Source organism: Monodelphis domestica, chromosome 3, assembly GCF_027887165.1.
Source record: "Monodelphis domestica isolate mMonDom1 chromosome 3, mMonDom1.pri, whole genome shotgun sequence".
NCBI classification, from domain to species: Eukaryota; Metazoa; Chordata; class Mammalia; order Didelphimorphia; family Didelphidae; genus Monodelphis; species Monodelphis domestica.
Genome location: NC_077229.1, coordinates 99129075 through 99150635, shown reverse-complemented (window position 1 = coordinate 99150635; position 21561 = coordinate 99129075). Strand labels below are relative to the sequence as shown.

Below are 21561 nucleotides of genomic sequence, written 5' to 3'. Positions count from 1 at the left end.
TGGAACTGGGATCTAGCATTGGAACCAGGCTATGCCCTCTATTATAATTACAAACTAGGAAATCCTACTGGCCGGGGCCTGATAAGAATATCTTTAAATAGCTAACTTTGGCTCCTGGCTAGGTAGCAAGGTAGGTGAATAGATCTAGAATTAGGCTAGTGTTTTAAAAGAATGGGGAAGACTCTGGGGAGCAAAAGGCACAATAGGAACAGGAGTGAGGTTCAGAAGGAATGAAAAAGGGGCAGTTAGGTGGCTCAGTGGATTGAGAGCCAGGCCTAGAGGCAGGAGGTCCTAGGTTCAAATTTGACCTCAGACACTTCCTAGCTATGTGACCCTGGGCAGGTCACTTAACCCACATTGACCAACCCTTACCATTCTTCTGCCTTGGAACCAATACTCAGATTCTAAGATGGAAGGTTAGGGTTTGTGTGTTGTTGTTTTTTTAAGGAGTGAAAAGCAGAAAGTTATATCTATGTCTTGGGATACTACAAAGGCTGTGATGGTGCTATAGAAAATCTGACTGACCCCAGGGCCCTGGTGCAAGGATCTCAGATTAGGGACAGCTAGGTTGTTCATCAGAGTACCAGGCCTAGAGTTGGGAGGTCCCAAGTTCAAATGTGGCCTCAGACACTTCCTAGCTATGTGACCCTGAGCAAGTCAACCCCAATTGCCTCACCTTTACCACTCTTCTGCCTTGGAACTGATATGATTCTAAGACAGAACTGTAAGGGTCTTAAGAAAAAAAACAACAACCCAAATAGATACAAAGATGAGTGAGCCTCTTGGGACTGTTGGCTGGTTTCCTTCTACAAAACCAATAGAATGGGAAGCTTCATTTTGCCAAGAAATAATTTACAAGCACTTATTAAGTGCCTACTATGTGCCAAGCACTCTTTTAGGAACTGGAAACAACAGTAATGCCTCCCTGTATGATCTTTAAGATTTCTCCATTATAATCCTGAGGCCAGTAGCACACAGATGATCCAGATGTTACAGTTAAAGAGGCTCATTAAAGAGATGAAATGATTTGTCATAGTCACATATGTAAGTAGCCCAGCCTATATTTTTCTCATCCCTCTATGTGGCTTCTTAAGAGTTGGCAAAAACTGGCCCATCTGGATTTCCCACATTTACCCATTACACAGACAATGTATATGCCAAGCCATTGTCCAGACTATGCCCACTCAGCAGCAGGAGGCAGCTTTCCACTGCCACTCCCAGGTGAGTTCCTAATCAGACAGTCCATGAGTGTCTGTCAGTGCAGGTCTATGTGGCTACCTGTCTTTTCCTCACCTTCTGTCCTTTAATAAAAGCTTTCAGGCCCAGAGATGGAATTGTTAATTTTGCCAGGGAAATGAATCCCAAGCTGGGCTGGCACCAGTTAAAGGGATTTGGGGGTGGGATGCATTAGGCAGCTGCAGCTGTGATTAGACTTGTCCCTCCTGGCCCCTGAGGGCAGAACTAGAATCAGTGGTGGAAAGATATAAGGAGGCAGAAACTTCCAACTGTAAGAGCTATCTCAAAGTGAAATGGTCTAGCTCAAAAAGTAATGAACTCCTTGTCACCAGAGATCTGTAAGCAGAAGTTGAAGTTGCATGAACTTTTCCATAGAAAGGGCTCCTGGCTAGGGTAGACTCAATGAACTCTCCAACTCCTTCTAGCTCTTAAGATACTGAGATTCTGGCGTATCTTAAATCCTTTGCCTCTATCCCTGCCTTTTGGGGCAGGGGGGTTCTTCCAATGGTAAGTAGATTTTTGTTGTTGTTTGGTTTTGTTGAGCTTTCCTAAGTTGGTTTTCTTATGGACTTGAGGGTTCCCTTATCTATGTCAAGTGCCTTATAGTAGAAAGATCATAGGACTTAAGTCAGGAGCCAGAGGTTGAGTTCTGATATGGTATGATCTAGGCTCAGGAAGTTCCAGCCCTTAGGTCAGTCCTAGGGAATAGCAGCAGTGTCCTGGCCACTGTCCTTTCCCTTCAGTGCTTTCTGGGTTCTGTGTCCTAGTTACCCATTAATCCTGAAGAGAATATCCAAAGCAAGTGGGGCTCATTCATACATGCTGAACCTGTACTGTGAGGGAAGACTCCTATTCTGAATGAATTTAGAACAAAAAATCTTCAGTCCCTTGGATACAACTCCATCCATTAGGGAATTACTACAATGGGGAGCCTCTAGTCCCCAACAAAATTTGTTAATGCCTGGCTGCCACAGGATACAAGATGATTACCAGTCAGTCCCTTTTGTCTAGTTCAACACAGATTTCTGGAGGTAGACTTTTCTTATGCAATGGAATACTGCCTGATAAGCAGGATAATACAATGGAAAGAGCACTGAACCAGAGCCAGCTTTTGAATCCTGATTCTGAAGAAAGTCCCTGAACTTCCTGGACCTCCACTGCATCATCATCATCATCATCATCTTCTTCTTCTTCTTACATTTCAATAGAGTTTAAGTTCTTTGATAATTGAAATTGTTTCATTCTTGATATTTAGTACAGTGCCTGGCACAAAGTTTAATAAATGCTTATTGACTGATTGATCGGTAAAATAAAGATGATAATATTTGCATTATCTACCTCACAAGGTTGCTGTGAAAAGTACTTTGTAACCTTTAAAGCTCTATGGAGAGAGGGCAGCTAGGCGGAACAGTGGATTAGAGCACCAGGCCTGGGGTAGGCAGGACCTAGGTTCAAATGTAGCCTCAGATACTTCATAGCTAGGTGACCTTAGGCAAGTCACTTTACTCCTTTTGCCTAGCCTTTGCCCTTCAGTCTTGGAGTTGTTACTAAGACAGAAAGTAAGAGATATTTTTAAAGAATCTAAAAGATTCCCAAGACACAGAATGATACCTATAATACTGACTTTCCGACATCCACTCTCCTCCTGCCCTACTGCCAGGTTAAAATATCCTGTGTCTTGGGAATCTTTAGGTCAAAGGCTATTTCTTTGGCTACCAGTTTTGCTGAATAGTTCAGTGTGCCCCACAGCAGACTAGACCCTTATGAAGGTGAAAAATAGTCTGCAAATGTAAGGGTTTGCTCTTATCTCCAGTTATAAGCATAGTTCAACTGCCTTAGCACCAGAAAAACTTGGTAATGGAGATATGGACCACTTGTCACCAGTCAATTCCAGTTTAGAGGGTGAGGAGAATGCATATTGGGGTAAGACTAGTTTGGGGTCATGAGTTTGAGATTGGAATTACATGGCACGCATGAAACATTTTAGCAGTTTACAAAAGGAGATTTACTAAACTAGATCTATACTTAACAAGGACATTCAGTGAAGACCGAGTTGGTTCATCATATTCCCCTGCCTCTGTCTATGTCAGGACCTAGCGGGAGCTTCTCATCAATTTTTGTATTCAGGACCAAAAAGCCTTATCAATAGTCTGAGAGCTAGCCCTCTGAACCCGTTAATCTCAGGCCAGTTTCACTACCTTTTAAGGAAAAACATCCTGACCTTAATTATTGCTCCTATTGTAAATACTTAACACCGAAGGGAGAACTTTTTTCAACAGGCAGTAAAGTACAATTGAAGGGTTTGGATTGGAGCACTTCCTAGAGAGTAGCATCTTGAGGGCAGGGATCATACTAAATTTTGTTTCTCCAGCTCCAAGCCTCATGCTTTGTATTGCCTACAGTAGATGCCTGATATTGTTGATGGTGGTTAAACCTCAACATGACTAGACCTATATGTGAGGGAGATTATTCTCAATTCATGAAGGATGAAATAGAGGGATAGAGAGTGTAGGCAAGAAGATCTGTTAAGAGACTCTGGGGAAAACACAATTCCTAGGCTGAAAAAGTACCAAGGACTATGCCTTAGTCATCATCCTGAAAGACCTCCCATGGTACACATGGAGCATTTAGGCCTATGCCAGGGAAGAAGAAAGGAAAGGACTGGTCAACCCTGGAATTATGGAACTGCTGGATCCTGGACCCTTGCTTTTGTAGTGTGTTTAGTACTGCTCAGCAGTGAACTTGGGAAGGAACTAAGTTGTTACAGAAGTGATTATTTGGCTCTGGAAGCTCCCATGTACTTGACTGTGAGATAGATAGAAAGATAGATAGACTCTTTCTTATGACCTTAATGATTTATCAGTGCAGCTAGGATCAGTCAGCTGTTGGCCACCTACTACTACCTACACTGTCCAGGATTCTTACTCTTTGTTCTTGCAGAGCATGACTGACTGCCTAGTATCTGTCTACAGTTAGGTAGGTGTCCTTCACTGTCAGCCTTTGTTCTCTGGAAATGGCTGTAGCCCATGACTCCTCAACACCTATTATAGCAAAGTTTGACAAGGTTTGGCAGAGGACAAACACAGTTTATTTCATCGGTCAGTTACTGAAGTTTTTCACCATGTTTTGAGCTCTATTTTTTCTCTTCAGGTCTCAAAATTTCTTTAGTAGCTAGCATAATGTAATGAATGCACCCACTTGGTCAGAAAAATCTAAGTTAGATTTCTGTTTCTACCCCTTACTCATAATGACTCAGTGACTGAGAAAGTGAGCTCTGTAGCTGTACTATAGACTTTAATTGGTAAACTTAAAAATCTATAGACATACATTATTATTCATTTACTTTCAAGCATACATTGTTTTTCCCACCAGGATTGTTTCTGCCTTAAACCAGCCCACCATTGTTAACTATACACATGTTTGGTAGAGAGCCCCTTAAATAGTGATGGTGAACCTATGGCACAGATGCCAAAGGTGGCATGCAGCATACTCTTTGTGGGCACCCAGCCTAGCACAGCTGTGCGTGCCCTCAGTTCATAACTAGAAAGGCAGAGGGACAGTGCAGGGCGAGCCAGGCACTCGGTGGAGGGGAGGAGCACGATATGTGGTCTAGTGGGTGAGGTGAGGGCAGGACTTGGTACTTCGTCTCTTAAAGGTTTGCCATCCTTGCCCTAAAAGATCTGAGGATGGGGCAAAAGTAGGTAGTCAAGGAAGAAGAAATGGAACAATTAAATATGTGAGGAGAAGAGATGGAGGCAGAGGAATAGAATTAGAATTGTGATAGGTGTCAGGTGGTGAGTTAAAGGTGAGAGTTATGAGAGACCATACATACATGCATACATATATACATATGATTTCATTTTCATTTCAACAACCATTTTAAAGTACCTGCTAAGTGCTGAGGCTACAATGATGAAAAACGATATAATTCCTAATCTCTGGCTGTCCAACAGTCTTGAGAAGAAGTTCTGTCTGGGAGAGTATGACATGGACACAAATAAATATGAGGGAACTAGGGGCCAAGGAGAATTAGATGAAAAATGAAAAGTTTAAGGAGAAAGAAGTCACCTTTACCTGCAGTTGAAGGGGGTGGGATAAGAAGGCTTCATGAAGGAGATAGTACTGTTGTGCCTTGAAAGATGGAACAAAAGGGTCCTTCAGGAGATGCCAACAAGAAAAGAAGTAAATACAAATGTCAAATGCACTAGCCCAGACATAAAATCCAGTTCAAACATTTGAGTACCTATTATGTGTAAGACACTAGGATATATTTTTAAAAATGAATAATGTGCAGATCCTAGCTAATGGAGAGAGAAATGTTCATAAATAATTATAAGATATAATAAGAATAGACAAGGACTATTTTTTTTTTGCCTTCATATTTATATTACCAGGCACATTGTAAGTAGGAAGGAAGGGATAGGTATTTATAAAGCACCTACCACATGCCAGGCACTGTACTACATGCTTTATGAATATTAGCTTATTTGATTCTCACAACAACCCTAGCAGGTAGATGTGCTTATTATCCCTATTTTACATTTTGGGATACTGAGGCAGGCTTGCTCAGGGTCATATAGCTAATAAGTGCCTGATTCTAGATTTGAACTCAGGTCTTCTGGCCACAGGCCTATCTAAGGTGCCACCTAGCTGCCTAGGTACTTGCTTGCTTGATGGGTGACCACCCCTACCCCCACTTCTAGGATATCAGTGCCATTAATAAAAATAGAAGTAAAGGGTTGAAAAGGGTCTCAGATTTCAGGGAGAAAGTTAGCTTTGAACACTGAGATTGAGAGGCTTGGATATCCATTCTCGGATGTCCAGGAAGCAATTGAAAATGTGAAACTAAAAGTGTAGGTTTAGACATCATCCATACATCATTATAGAATATATAATACAGTATATAGCAGTGATGACAAACCTTTTAAAGACCCAGTGCCCAAATTGCACCCTCATGCTGCATGTAAGCCCCTCCCTTATCCCAGACAGGGGAGGGAGGAAGCACTCTCATTGGCTGCTGGGAAGAGGGTCTAGTGATGTGAAAAATGACCTCAGGTGCATTAAGAAGGGGAAAGTGGCAGCCTCCTCTGGCACATGTCCATAGGTTCACCAACACGACTAGGGCATGCTGCTCTAGGACAGTGATGGTGAACCTTTTTAGAGGGTTGGATGAATATGAGAAATGTCCTCAGGTGTGTGTGGAGAAGGGAAGGAGAGCAACCTGGTCCTGTGTCCCTCTGGCTTTCTAGTAATGAACTCTGGGGAACTCTGTGCTTAGGTGATGGTGCATGTGCCCACAGAGAGGGCTCTGAGTGCCCCTCTGGCACATATACATACCACCACAGGTATGTAGAATAACTGTATATTCTTGTATAGAGATAAAAGTAGGCCAAGGACAGAGGCTAGGGGGACACCCCCATGAGGGCAGTTGGATGTGAGGGAGACAAAGGAGTTATCTGAGATGTAGAAAGAGAATCAAGAGAATGTTATATCACAGAATTCAAGAGAAGAGAGAGAGATCCATCCAGGTTCCTGGGAATTGAGTGAGTAGATGAGGACAGAGTGGAGATAACTTTGTAGAAATTTGGCAATTAAAGGAGAAATATGGGGCATTTCCTTGATGGGTTAGAAAGGTCATGGGAAAGTTTCATTTAGAACTAAGGAGATTTGAAGATACTAGAGATAGGGAATGACTGCTGGAGTAAGACCTAGAGGAAGTGGGAGAGAGGTGATCAGGACCAGGGGTGTCAGCCTTTACTAAGTATCATAGTCAAAGATTTGCCAGTTTATATACTCATGGCAGAGCCTCCCAGAAACCCCAGGGCATAAGGAAGAGGAGGGGGTTGGGGAAGGGAAGGAGGAAAGGAGTGACAGAGATAAACTTTTCTTGCAGGAATGCATGGGGTAAAAGTCATTTATTGTTGTTCGTTAGCATAGATAGAGTTATCAGCTGTGAATGTGGGAAATAGAGATGAGATTTTATTTGGAGTACTAGAGAAAAGGTATGAAATGTTCCCTGTGAAGAATTCTATAGAGTGAAATAAAAGGATTGTTCAGCAGTTATGAAGACCTAGCTTATTAAGTTAAACAATCCCCAAATTGTTCGTTTAGAAGCAATTTTTTCTAATTTCAATAAAAGCCTCATAAAATTTAAATATGCTTAGATTAGAAAATCTAACATCATTTATACTCCCAACAAGGTTTGAACCATTATAAAGTAAAAAATTTAAATGTAATACTTTTGGGCTTTCTTTGGTTGTTCAGGAAAGGTTTAGTTGGCTTGTTTCTGTTGTATTTTTTTCCTGAGTCTTTCTAATTTATTTGCAGACCACTATGAACCCTTGGGGTCTTTTTATCTTCACAAGGGTACTAGTAGATCTATTGCCCTCCCACTCTTTTCCTCTTCCTTTTACTGGTTTCCACTGTTAGAACTTGTCTTCCTTGGAGTTGTCACAACTGGATAGGCTCCTCCTTCTTATATTGGGCCTGGCTCTACTAGTAGAAGCCTTGGGCTAAAACAGACTTATTAATGCTTTTTTGGTTGTTTTTTTCCCCCCATTTCAGCAGGATAGTTCATCTGTCCTCAGGAGAGACCAATGTTTTACAGGCAGTAGATCTAATCCCAACATACATTCTCTATTTCCTCTGGCCTTTTTATACTACCATCTCTGTTCTTTATGCCTGCTATGAGAGACTCTTGAATTGAGCTATGTTCCCTATGATTATTAGAGTGGGTAGACTTTCCTAGGCATTCCAGAGGGTTCTGCATCAGGTCACTCTGTTCCATTTACCTTCCATGTGACTTCAGAGGGAACCTTCTCTCTCTGTCCCACCCATCCTATCAGAAATTTAAATGGTACAAATGAAGGTGGCTGGTCACTTGAACAGCTTCTAATAGCTTTGTCTAGGGTCGGTGCTCGGCATCCCTTTTTGTAGTACCACCTATGGTTCACATTTATATAGTATTTTAAGGTTTATATACTACTTTCCTCCTAATCACACTTTGAATCCATATATTGGACTCTTTTTACAGATAAAAACATTTCTGTAGAGAATTTAACTGCTAACAAAAACCAAAAAAAAACCTCACTGGTAGTAGGGATCAAAGCTAGAACTTTAACCATTATTTCCAAACTATAGTTTTCCTTCCATTGTACCATGATGCCTTTTCAAAAGCTTTGCCTAATTCTTTTTCTAAGGAGCATGGCCACAAACCCTCACCTTCTTGGCTTTCCACAATGTTGGCCATGCCAATTGCTATCCCTAAATCATTTCATCCATCTGCTTTCTCAGTTTCTGTTTTTGGCTGTAGAACATTTCTGGAGAGTGTCCCAAAATTGTATAGATCCAGAACATGACAAAGCTGAGCCATCTAACCCCAACTGGGCCCACATTGCTGCTGGGCAGTCTCCTTATTAATCTCATGTTAACTGCCCAGCTCATTACTCACTGAGTTTGTTTCAGACCTGGTTTCTAAATACCTCACTTCCATCTTCCCCTCAAACTTTCAGCAAACAACTTTGCCTTCTACTAAGAAAGATCATAAGAGGGCATCAGATATAAGCTTTCTCATATTCCTACCTCATCCTTAAAATCTCCCTATATCTGCCATCTTTTCATCCTTCTCTCATATCTTAGAAAATAGGAGGATTAGGGCCACAAATAGGCCTAGGGGACTAGGATGTGTGACTGGGATTAGAGTGTCTCACTAGAGTAGAATGACACCTACCCCTATATTCATTCAAGCCTAGCCCTTCTACACTTCCTCCCAGACCTTGCTTCCATCTCCATTCTCCCCATCCTTACTTGTAGGCTCTACAGTCTCTTCTACTCTGCCTGCTAACTTATAAACATTCACAGAATTTATTCCTCTGGAAAAAATATTGGTTTAATTCTATAGCCTCTTCAGATTGCCAACTTACTTTGTTCTCATTGTCCGATTTTAATAGTAATAATCATAATAACTTACATTTATTTAGTATTTTAAAGTTTTCAAATATTTGAATGAGGCTCAGCAAGTTTAAGTGACTTGCCTATGGTCATATTTCTTATCAGAAAGGCAATTTGAGTCCTGATTTGCCTAATTCAAAGACTAGTATAGTCAGTCATTCCCTGGAGACAGCCTTGATAAGCTGCCTCCTCATTGTAAGCATTCACTGAGCAACAGTTCTTGCTTGACTCTTTGCTCTTCTTTCTTGTCGGTCACCTACAGATAAATTTTTCCTCTAATGTTCAACCCTTAGCTTTATGCAAATATCTAAAATCTATACCTCTAGCCCTGATTTCCCTCTAAACCAGGCTTTGTTAATTTTGATGTGTTACAGACCCCTGTGGGAGTCCAGTGAACCTGTGGACCTCTTTCAGAACCATGTTTTGAAATTACTGAAGGAAATGCTAAATTTCATTTGGAAGATAATTGTTTTCCCATTCAATATTTTCTCATTCAAGACCACAGACTCCCTGAAATCTATAAACAGGCCCCTTGTATGTCTCTGGAGCCCACGGTAAGAACTCCTGCTCTAGATCCATGTTTCAAACTACCTGCTTGATGTCTCCATCTGGAAACCCTGCCTGTACCTCAAACTCAACATATCCAAACAAAAACTCACCATTTGTCTAGTTAACAAAGTACTCTGAATAAGTATTGTTGCCAAATCATTTGCTGTGATCGTCTTCTGTACCTTCAATTATGTGGTAAGCTTCTTTAGATGCTAAAATTATTTTGTATTCAGTAACATCAACTTTCATTTATTCCAAAATTAAAAGAATTTAAAACTAAATCCAATGAATGAATATGTAATATTTGAGTCATTGACAGTCCTAGATTTAGTATACAAAGCAAGATCATTTTAGGGCCAAACCAAACAAAACTATATATGATAATTTTTGTGTGTGCATATTTTAAATCTCTACTTTTTGTCTTAGTAACAACTTTTAAGACAGAAGGGCAAGGGCAAGGCATTTTGGGTTAAGTGATTTTCCCAGGGTCACATGGGAAGTGTCTGAGACCAGATTTGAACCCTGATTCCTGAGGTCCTGCTGACTCCAGACATGGTGCTCTATCCACTGTGCTTACCCAGCGCCCCCAATTTTTTGTTTCTAAATTAAGCAAACCATAAAGAGCACAGAAAAAATAAATATTCCAATGACTTTTAATTTTCTCTAAAAATCTCTTCTTGTCTCCTCCCCCCCCCACACACACACACTTTTTTATGACAGAGAAACATTTTCTTTGTGGTGTCAATATTTCTTCTTTTTTAAAAAATCTCTACCTCTTTCCACATATATTCACTCAGTAAGCATATATTAAACACCTATTTCTTAGCCCTTTGCTAAGCACTGGGAATACAAAGAAAAGCAAAGAGGAGTCTGTCTGGGTAGGCAACATACAAATAGCTATGTACACACCAGCTATATACAGGAGAAACTCAAGATGATCAACAGAGGAAAGACATGATTCATGGGGAGCAGGAAAGGCTTCTTGTAAATGGGTTTTTAGCTAGGACTTGAAAAGGAAGCCAGGGAAACCAGAAGACAGTATTATAGTCATGGAATATATCACTGAATATTAATCTCAGTGCAGGCACTGAAAATGCCCAGAACCTGGAGGTGAACATCTTGCTTGAAGAACCACGAGGTGGCCAATGTCACAGAATGGAATAGTCTGACAGGTAGGAGGAGAACCAGGATAGAGTAGTGTCACAGAAACCCAGAAGGAAGAGGGTATCAAGGAGAAAAGAGTGACCAGTAGTGTCATAGACTGCAGAGAAGTCAAGAAAGAGTGCACTAAAAGAAGATCATTAGATTTGGCAGTTGAGATTGTTTTGGAGTGGTTGGTTTCAGTTGAATGATGAGATCAGAATCTAGACTGTAGAGTTAAAAAAGGGGGTGAGAAGAAAGGAAGTACTGGTATCTGGTGACACAGACCTGGGCCTGGAATCTAGAAACCCTGCATTCATATCCTACTTTAGTGGCTTATTAGCTGTGTGACCCTGGACATGCCACTTAACTTATATTTGCCTTGGTTTCCTCAAGTGTAAAATGAGGTTGATAATAATAGAACCTATGTGCCAGAGCTGTTTTGAGGATCAAATAAGTTTATATTTGTAAAAAGCACTCAACATGGTCCCTGGCACCTAGTAGGTGTTCCATAAAGGCTTCTTCCCTTCCCCCAACTCCCACCTTCCTTGAAGGCATCAATTTATAAAAACTCTTCTCAAGGAGACCAGCCATAAAAGGGAGAAGAGGCTGTGTGAATCCATAGCTAGTCAAGATGAATGAATCAAGCAAGGATTTTTTTGAGATTGGAGAGGCATAGACATGTTTGTAGGCTATAGGGAACCAGAAAGACAGACAGAGATTGAAGGTAAGCAAGAGGGTATGGATGATGGATGGGGCAGTCTGCTGGAGAAGATGGGATGGAATGGGATCATTTATGCAGGTGGAGGGATTTACTTTGGCAAGGAAAAGGGCCATCTCATTATGTGAGATAGAGGTGAAGCCAGAATAGTGGCAGCAGCATCTGAATGGTGTGAAGTAAAGAGGAGAGAAGAGGGAGCTCAGAGCAACATATTACTCATTCCCTCCTTTCTATTTCCAGTGTATCTCTCCTAGGTTAAGCGATTAGGGACCCCGATTAGGGGTCCCTAACCCAAGTGCCAATTCCCACAGCCCCATTCATCAAATTAATCTTTCTAACACAATTCTGAGCATGTGTTTCTTCTAATCTTAAGACTTCAGCGACTCCTCATTACCTACAACATAAAATCCAAACTCATCCTGACGTGCAAACTGTTCCCAGTTTTGTTTCAGTCTCCTGGGCTGAACTTGGTCATTTTTATTTCCTACCCACATTCTGTGTAGTTCTGCCTCCACACTTTTATTCACTGGTTTTGGATAGGCAGTGATGTAATCAGAGCTGTGCTTTAGGAAGATTAACCGGGCAGGATGGATTGGAAGGGAGACAGTAGAGGCAGAAAGACCGGTTAGGTAGGTACTGAAGATATCTGGGAAAGACCTAATGACAACCTGAATTAGAGTGTTGTATTGGGCTCAATAGCTGGCTAGAAGAGGCAGATGGGAGAAGAAAATAGTCAGAAATATCTCCAGGGTTTCTAGAGTGGTTGACTTAGAGAATGGCAGTGCTATAAAGAGAAATATTGCAGTCAAAAAAAAGTGTTTATTCTAGCTACTACATTTGCTTTTTTACTTTATGCTAAGAATAAGGACAAATATGCAATATCCAGGCACCTGGATGACTCAGTATAAGCAGGACTGAGAGTCAGGAGGACTGATTTTTCTGAGTTCAAATCTAGCTTCAGACACTTACTAGCCATGTACCCCATGGCAAGTCCATTAACTCTGCTTCAGTTTCATTGTTAAAATGAGCTGAAGAAGGAAATTGCAAATCACTGATATCCTTGCCAGGAAAATACCAAGTGAGGTCATAAAGGACACTACTAAATAAGTGACTGCACAACAAAAAAAAGTTTATATTAGGGAGAATAATAGTATTTGGCCTTTAGATAGCACTTAAAAGGTTGCAAAGCACTTTAAAGATATCTCATTTGGTCCCCTAAACAACCCTGGACAGTAGGTGCTATTATTATCCCCATTTTATATTTGAAGAAACTGAAGTCAAAAAAGTTAAGGGACTTGTCCAAAGTCACACAGCTAGTAAATAAATGTCCAAGACCAGATTCACCAAGAAATTGTAGGGCCATAGGTATAGAGCTGGAAGGGGCTTTCGGGGCTATCTGACCCAACCTCATTTTACAGTTAAGGAACTAAGGCCACAAAAGGTTAAGTGATCCACCCACAGTCTCAAAGTCCATCGAGATTTGAATCCAGGTGTTCCTGGCTCCAAATCCAATGCTCTGTCCACTTAGCTTATGCTGGCATTTATAGAGCACTTGAAGAACTACAGGAGTGTAAACACTTAACAGAAATGTTTTTATTTGTTCTGAGCAGGTAAGTACTGCATATATTATTCTTTCCATTTTATAGAGGAGGAAATTGAGACTCAGATGAGTTGAATGACCTGCCTGTGATCACACCCCTGATAAGTACAAAAGGTGCCATTTGAATGCATCTTGCCCCTTCTTCCCCTAAACCTTCACTCTTCTTGATTCAAATAAGAGTTCAGGATAATGAGATATAATAGATAATAGACAGAAGCAGGAGGAATTGTTAGGTTACCCAGAAAAAACAAGAGGAGAGGAGAGACCCTAGGACAGAATCTCCATGGGTGGGAAATGGACCCAGGAGAAGAGCATAAGGAATAAGGGCAGAGAGAGAAGAATGTGGAGAGCACTCCTCCAAAGCCAAGGGAAGACAGTTTCCAGAAGGTGAGTGGGAAGTGTTAAAGGGAGATGGGGGAGACAGAGGGTGGAAGTTTATCCATATTAGACCTTCCAAGAGATGAATCAGAATTGAGTCAAGACTTTTTTGAATTGGGTGATAGCGAAGGACACAGTTAACTGCAGAGAACAATTTGAGTGTAAGGTGGAGGTGGAAGCCAGATTGTAAGGGAATGAGAAGGCCATGGGTGTTAAGGCAGGAAGCCTAGATTTTTAGGCAGTTTGTCAATTTAAGGGAGGAGGGAGATGGGGCAGCAGTACTAGCAAATAGCAGGATCAAAGAAAGGCTTGTTTTGGATTGGAGAAATATAAGCATGTTTGTAGATGGCAAGGAAGGTGCCAGTGGAAGAAAGAGGAAATACTGAAGAAGCACAAAAGGATGATTTTGGACACGCTTTAGCCCTGTGCTTTGAAGGCTGTCCATCCCCCCATATCCTGCTATACCTTCCTAACAGTTCTTCTCCTTGGACCTATAATATTCATCTACCCTTCCCTCTTTTCCAACGGTGGGACCCAGGCCTGGGTAGGATGGAGTTGGGGCCAAAGCCAGGGATAGATTTCTAGTCCTAGACTTCATTGCTGCCACCTTCTGGGAGAGCAGGAAAGGCTGGGCCCTGTTTCCCCTTGACTGTGTCCTGGAGGACAGACCCCCGAGGCCTGAGCTCTAAGGTTGGGAGTTTCATCCTCACCTGCCATGTTCCTGCCCTCCCCAGGTCCCAGACTGCGCACTGCAACAGAGAGCACTCACTGAAGAAACGAAGATGGACATGAAATCCCTGGGCAAGGGCCTGGAGTCACCGCCTGCTCTACCCTGTAGCAGTGATGCCTCACTGGGTACCCAGCCTGGATCGACGCACCCTGAGCCCCTGCTTCCTTTCCGTGGTCTCCAACCAGGTACTCAACTCCTCTGCCTCCCTACTCTCCCAGGCCACTGTGACTACATGAGGCTTCCATTTTCTGCCCATTTCTCTTCCCTAGCCTCTTACTGTTAGTCATGAATGATTTTAAAGCCTCACTGTGTAAAACTCTACTGGATACTGTTGGGCAGTCTGCCTATTGAATGATGTCCTAGTTCTCCAGTACTGACCTTCTGGGCTCTTCACCCACTTCTCCCCAACTTTCCAAAATTCTGGTCCTCCCAAACCTGCCCCCAAGCCCAGTCAACTCCCCTGCTTAGGAAGCTTCACTGGTTCCCTATTGCATCTTGGATAAAAGGCAAACTCCTCTGTTTTGACATCTAAAACACTTTATGATCTGACTCTGACCCGTCTTTCAGCACTTATTTCCCATGACTCCCTCCCCCAGCACTAAACACTCACTTTGCAAGCCAACCTCTTTGCTTTTCCCTTATGTGACCTTGTATCTCTTGTCTCTGGGCCTCCACCCAGATGACCCCCCACTTCCTAGGTGGCTTTCCTTCCTCTCTACTGCTTCTCAGAATCCCTCCCTGGCATGGTTCCACTCATTTGCCACCTTTTATGCCACCTTTCCTGACCCTCACAGTTGTTAGTGCTTTCCCTGAGCACTCAAAATCACTTTGTATTTACTTTGAATGTTTTTTTGCCTTTATTTCCATGTGCACAGATTACATTTTTTTTTCTCAAAATGTAAACTCCTTGAGGACTGGAACTGTTTCACTTTTTTCTTTGTACCACTGGTGCCTAGCACATAGTAGGCACATCAGAAATGCTTATCGAGGCATACAAATACTACTCCTTTCTGACCCCTGTGCTTGCCTTTCCCCTGACCACTCTGATTGCCATAGGCATCCCTTTGTCTACTCATCAATTCACAACCCTCTTTTATTTTTAATTTTTTTAAATTTTTAAATATTTTTCCATGTTTCCATAATTCATTTTCTTTCCCTCCTCTTTTCCCTCCCCTCTCAGAGCTGACAACTGGGTTGTCACTGGGTTGTACAAATGTTATCACTTAATACCTATTTCCATATTATCCATTTTTGCAATAGAGCGATCTTTTAAAGCCTAAACCCCAAATCACATAGCCATATATATACATGTGATAAGTGATGTCATATGTTCTCCTTTTGCATTTCTTTTCCCATAGTTCTTTCTCTCAATGTGGATAGCTTTCTTTTACATAAGTCCTTCATCCTGGCTTGAACAACCCTCTCTTTTAATGAATGAGTGAAAAAGCATGTTTTAAATGCTTACAATGAGCAGAGCACTGTGCTAAGCATCAAAGATACAAACAAAAAAAGCAAGACATCCCCTGTTCTCAAGGAGATATATTCCAACAGGGAAGAGACCACTGCTGTAATGTGGGAAGATTCAGTGGTTCTTAGGGTACTTTTCTTCCACCTTTTCTAGAAGCCCTCTCCTGCAAGGAGCATTGCCTGATTCTACCTCTCTAGCCCAAAAGCATGAAGTTTTTTGTCAACCTTTTTTAACAACCACATCACTCATTTGCACCATATTGGTTTAACTACATCTATATGGGTTTCTCAAATCTCCTGGGAAGCAGTTTTTTGGGAATCTGCTTCCAGCAATCTGAATTCAGCCTGGCTTCTTGATCAACAGTTGTTTGTGAAGTACCCAAGTAAAAGTGAATCATTTCTACATCTGAGCCAGTTGTTCAGAGAGAGGGAGGTCAAGGCAGGATGGATGGATGGATGGATGGATAGATAGATAGATAGATAGATAGATAGATAGATAGATAGATAGATAGATAGATAGATAGATAGAGATGCAGAATTTTCTGTGCGGTTGAAACTAAGAGGGGGTGAGTTTTTTAAAGGGGGCAACATTAAGGGGAAAAAACAAAGGGTCAAGTCAAAGATGTAGATGGTCCCCACTCTGAATAAGAGGAAGAAGAACCCTTAAATGAGGTGAAGAAGCAGGAAGAGAACCAGGAAAGTCATCTTGTAAAAGACAAAAGTTTCTTATAATTGAAGAACCTGAGAGTGACAAGAGATCTCAGAGATGTGGTACCATTTTCAAATATTTGCAGAAGATGTGGAGAATGACTCATCTTATGTCATTTAATTATATATATTTTTTCAGTTAAAAATCATATTTTTTTCTTCTTTCCATCATTTATTTCTCCCTTCTTCTCTCCCTCCAACTTTTTGGGGGAAAGAAGAACAAAACCATTCTAACAAATATGCATAATAAATATACCTAGTCAAGCAAAACTCATTCTCACATTGGCCATGTCCAGTATGCACATCTGCATTTTATGTCTATCATTTCTCTTAACTAGTCCTAGTCTGCTTGTCCCCAGGAGGCAGAACTAGAAGCAGTAAGTAGAAGTGATGAAGATGCTGATTTCAGCTCAATGTCAGGAAAAATTTTCCAACAATTAGAACTTTCCAAAAATGAACTAGGCTACACCGAGAGGTGGTATGTTCTCTTTCATGGGAAGGTCTTTCAGTAGAAGCAGGATGATCATTTGTGAATAGTATAGAAAGAATTCCAGATTGAATAACAATTGGACTAAATGATTTCTGAGATCCCTTTTTACTCTTAGATTTTATGCTGTTTGTCATTATAAAAGATCAGTTATTTATTTACCAAAGACAAAATCCAAGAAGAGGGACAGTAATATTACTTCCTGGCTTCAGAACACAAATGTATAGAAGCTATATAATAAAAAATTTACGAGTTGTTAACCCAAAATGATAAGTACTATCCTGTAAGTATCCCTAAAACTTAATTTTATATAATTCTTATTGTAATCTGGTAATTGAATTGTAATCATTATTCTAAAGGAAGTGATTAAATAGATCCTACTCAACTGAGTAGGAGAGAGAGAGTGAGAGTGAGTGTGAGTGAGAGAGATGTATTCATAGAAAGAAAATCATTGACCCATGGAGTAGGAAGGTCAACATTTGGGTATCAGTGGAGGGAGAAACAAGTCACTTGTGAAAGAGAACCCTACAAACTGCCTGGCCACAATGAGAAAATGGATAATGAGTTCTAGAAGTTGATCACAAAGTGATGGGGGAGGTAACAGAATAATGTTGGAGGGCTTCAGTTATCTGGATAGCTACTGGAAAACTATCTATTGAAAGAAGAATGCCTCAAATTTTTTACTTTATAGAATGAGATTTTCATTCTTCAAAAAGTAGAAGTGGACTTCTGAGCAATAAAGAAAAAATGATTTATCAAAGTAGGTATGATGGTGCCTTCTGGAGAAAGTGATCACTTCATCTTAGATTTCATGATAGAGAAGGAAAAGAAAGATGAGCATAATCTGACTCATAAAATTTTGAGGATTGTAAAGATTAAAATTAATATCCAATACTCCAAGTATCATATTTAATAACAGTTATTAAATATTTATCTTGAAGTATAAGGAAGTAAGGTTAGCAAAAAAACAAGAGCTGCTCCTTCCTCCTCCACCATGTATCCAAAGAGAGCTGGTGGGCGGAAAGCAGAAACTCAAAACTCCCCCCACGTAAGGAGACACACAAATAGGAAAAGAAAAAGGGGGTTGCGGGAAATGTAGTCTCTAGGGTTCAGGACTCTAAATCAATATCTTCTCCTGTGATCCTTTGGGAGACCAGTTTCCCCAATGGATCATGAAAGCATAACTAACTTATAACTTGAACTAGAGGTATATACAAATGTTAACAGTTTTTAAAAGGAAGTTACAATAATTTGGGGATAAGAGGAAAATAAAAGGGAAAAGGAACAAAACCAATAATAGGTGCATTGACAAAAAGCCAATTAGGGAGCAGTCCCCTTTGGCATAAGAGTGTACATTCAAAACAAAAGCATTTCAAGCCCCCAAAGTTCAAATTCGCCATATCTCAAAGTTCACTCTGGATCTTCCAGTATAGCATGTGATATCTGCAGGCATCTTCACAGCACCTTCTAGATTCTGGGAGGTAGTCTCTTGTTCTAATTTGGCTCAAATTCAAGTCAAAGTTCACAACAATAACATAGTCCCCCCTGAGGAAAATAATAATACATTCCCTCCCAGAGGAAGATATAGGGATGCATGTAGGAATTACACAGGGATACATGGTCAAATCATAAAGCATATAAATCAAGTATCAAAAAACATCAAGGAAAGAAGAAGAAGAACCAAAGAAATTAAAATAAAAAAATAACTTCTGAGTCAAATAAATATAAAAAGAGAACTTGAAAAAAATTCTGGGAAGGAATTTTAAAAAATCACAACTCACAACAGGTTCTTGTAGTGATCCATGTCCCATAAGCATACAACAACAATTAGTCACTAACCCAATTTAGCAGTCTGGACTACAACAAGTTATCACATCATGAGAGAAAATAGAAAAAAAGAAACTGGATCTAGAGACAAATGGGAAATAGAATTTACTGGTTCAACCCTTTTCTTCATTTTTTTGAGATAATGGAGCCAGAGCAATCGATGTTATATGCTTGGTATAGAGTGTGGTACATGGAAGTCCTGCATTTAACACATGTTAAACAGCTGCAACCTCGAGTCTCACACATGATCAAGTCATTGTACCTTTTGTGCAGAATGTCATCCATCCCCATAGGATTGGTTTAGTTTCTTTCACCTTTTTGTGCTTGTTTGGCACTTTGCAAGTCAAGTTCTATGCTCCTTTGTGGTCCATTTGTCCTTGGATTAGACATAGTCATTGAGCAAAAGCCTCATAATCATTAAATAACTAGTGACAGTTTGCAATAATCCAAATGTAAAGATTAAAATTTAGGGAAACTGAAGCAAGATAGAAATTAGTTTCTCTCTGCAAGGAGTATTATGTTTTTATGAGGTTTATTAAAGGTTAAGGATTAAAGAAAATACAAGCAAGAGAAGCACATGCTAGGTGGGCCATGAGCCCACACAAATTTCACTCACATCATGAGACACATCTGTTTGCAAGGGCTTCTGGGGATTGAAGTCCAGAGTTCAAAATCCATTTTTTACATTTCTCAGTGTGATCATTTTGGAAAAAATTAATTTTTTTCCCCAAAAGGATCATAAAAACATACTCAACTTAAAGATTACAATAACGTGAGGATAAGAGAAAAAAAGAACAAAACTAATAATTGCTGGATGCATTGACAGAAAACCAGTTAGGGGGCAGTCCCCTTTGGCATGAAAATATACATACAAATAAATGTTCAATCAACTACACCCAAAGTTCATTTTTGTGCAGCTTGTGGTCTGGAGGCTTCTTCATGGTGGATTCTCCAACAGTTCAGTTTCTGGATGCAGAGAGGTATCATCTTTCTTTACCTAAAATTCTTCTCAAAAAGAATTTAAACTTTGCAGTTTAAATAATAATATTTTTTACATTTCCCCGTGTTGTGGGTGATTGAAAAATACACGATCACTTAGGGATGCATGGTTGAGGTATGAGGTATATGAATCAATTGGCAAGAGATATTAAAAAGACATCAGAAAAATCAAAAGAAAAAAAGAAAATACTGGATGAAAATATAGACTATCAAAGTCTTATGTGTAAAGATTCCAAGTAAAAAAGAAAAATAAATCTATAACAGGTCCTTGAATCAGGGCCCAATCAAAATGATCTAAGCAATGATGCATTTACCCAGTCAATAGCCAGGTCTACAGAAAGGTACCACACTATAAAAGGCAGAAAAGGGGACCAGATTATATGAGCCAAGGTTTCGGGGATAGTCGTCTGTGAGTATTTTCAGAGTGAGTATGGACAAAAGGAAAGCCTATGTCGTAACAACATGTTAAACACAGTAACCTCGAATCTTCACACTAGGTTCAAGACCTTTGTATTGGCCTAGAAGTGCATCCTGGATTGGCTTTTCTTTGGCTCTGTGCAATGGCTCTTGTGTGTATATCTTGTCCTGGAATCAGACAGAATCATTAAGCAAAGTCCCATAATTTCTTTTAAATAATTAGTGGCATCATTTTTATAGTCACAAGCTTTTGGGGTATGCATTAGCAAATGTATTTTAAACTTATAGTACTGCAAAATCAAAAAGTTAAAGAAAATCGTAATACTGGTGACATGTGCTTCAAATATAAAAAAGGAGAGAAAAATAAAAAAATATTGAAATAGTATATTGCACATGCAAGAAAAATATGAGAGTTTTAAAAAATTCAAGAATGTAGCTTATAATCATTGACACACTGTGTCAGCTAAGAAAATAAAGATTACAAGGCTTTCTCACCAAAAATGTGATCCATTTCCTCTTCATGTCTGGCCATGCTCTACTGTGAGTGAAAGCAAATGAATTGAGCAAGGTAACATTTTTTTTCTTAAAGAACAGTATTACAAATATGTAGATATCAAAAATCCTGAAATTCTCAATAGCCCAATTAATTACAATAGCAAACAAACACACTATCATATTTCACATAAGTTGCTGTATGGCATTTTAAAAGCCTATGAATTGATGGATATTTGTCACAAGTTTTACAATCATAGCAATCTTTCAACCTTGGTATTTAAACATATTTTTAAAACAAAAGTAAAACTCATCTTGGGTTAAGAACATAATCATGAAATATCATTCTGGTGGAAGTAAAATAGTGAGCTGAAGAGTATAAATGAGAGATGCTCCTTTTTGGGAGGCTTTTTAGGGGTACAAATGCCCTGATATTAACTGCCCCAACTTCCATTCACATATTTAGAAATGTGGGAAGGTTGGGGGTTATAATTGTATTTCACTTCAGCTAGAATTGGCCTTACACCTCCTGTTAGGGGCAGGCAATAATAACCAGAGATTGTTTAAAAAAAATTACAAAAATCATATTTAAAAAACCCTTAAAATCATTTGAGATATTTAGCACATTAAATTTTCCAAAGGTTGTTATAGCAGTTATAACCAGTTCTGAAGTCCATCTATCCTCTATGTGACAATTTACAAAGGCAAAATTAAAAAAGCTGTTTTTTTTCATATTTCAGCACAGTTATAGGGGAAAAACAACAGAATTTAACAGTAGTTAACCCAGTACGGTACAATGATTCAGTGATTACAAAGCATTCTGGGGAAGTGGAGTAAGGGCTTCTGGGGATTGAAGTCCA

General features: G+C 40.0%; 1 protein-coding gene across 1 annotated transcript in view; it reads left to right on the top strand.

Moving 5' to 3' along the window:
• Positions 1 to 21561, top strand: part of LOC103103194 (zinc finger protein 16-like) — a 55227-nt gene that overhangs the window by 26005 nt on the left and 7661 nt on the right. The window contains exon 2 of the mRNA XM_056822803.1: positions 14309 to 14489. Within this exon, the coding sequence (XP_056678781.1) occupies positions 14357 to 14489 (133 nt within the window). The 5' untranslated portion in view covers positions 14309 to 14356. The remainder of the gene's footprint in view (positions 1 to 14308; positions 14490 to 21561) is intronic.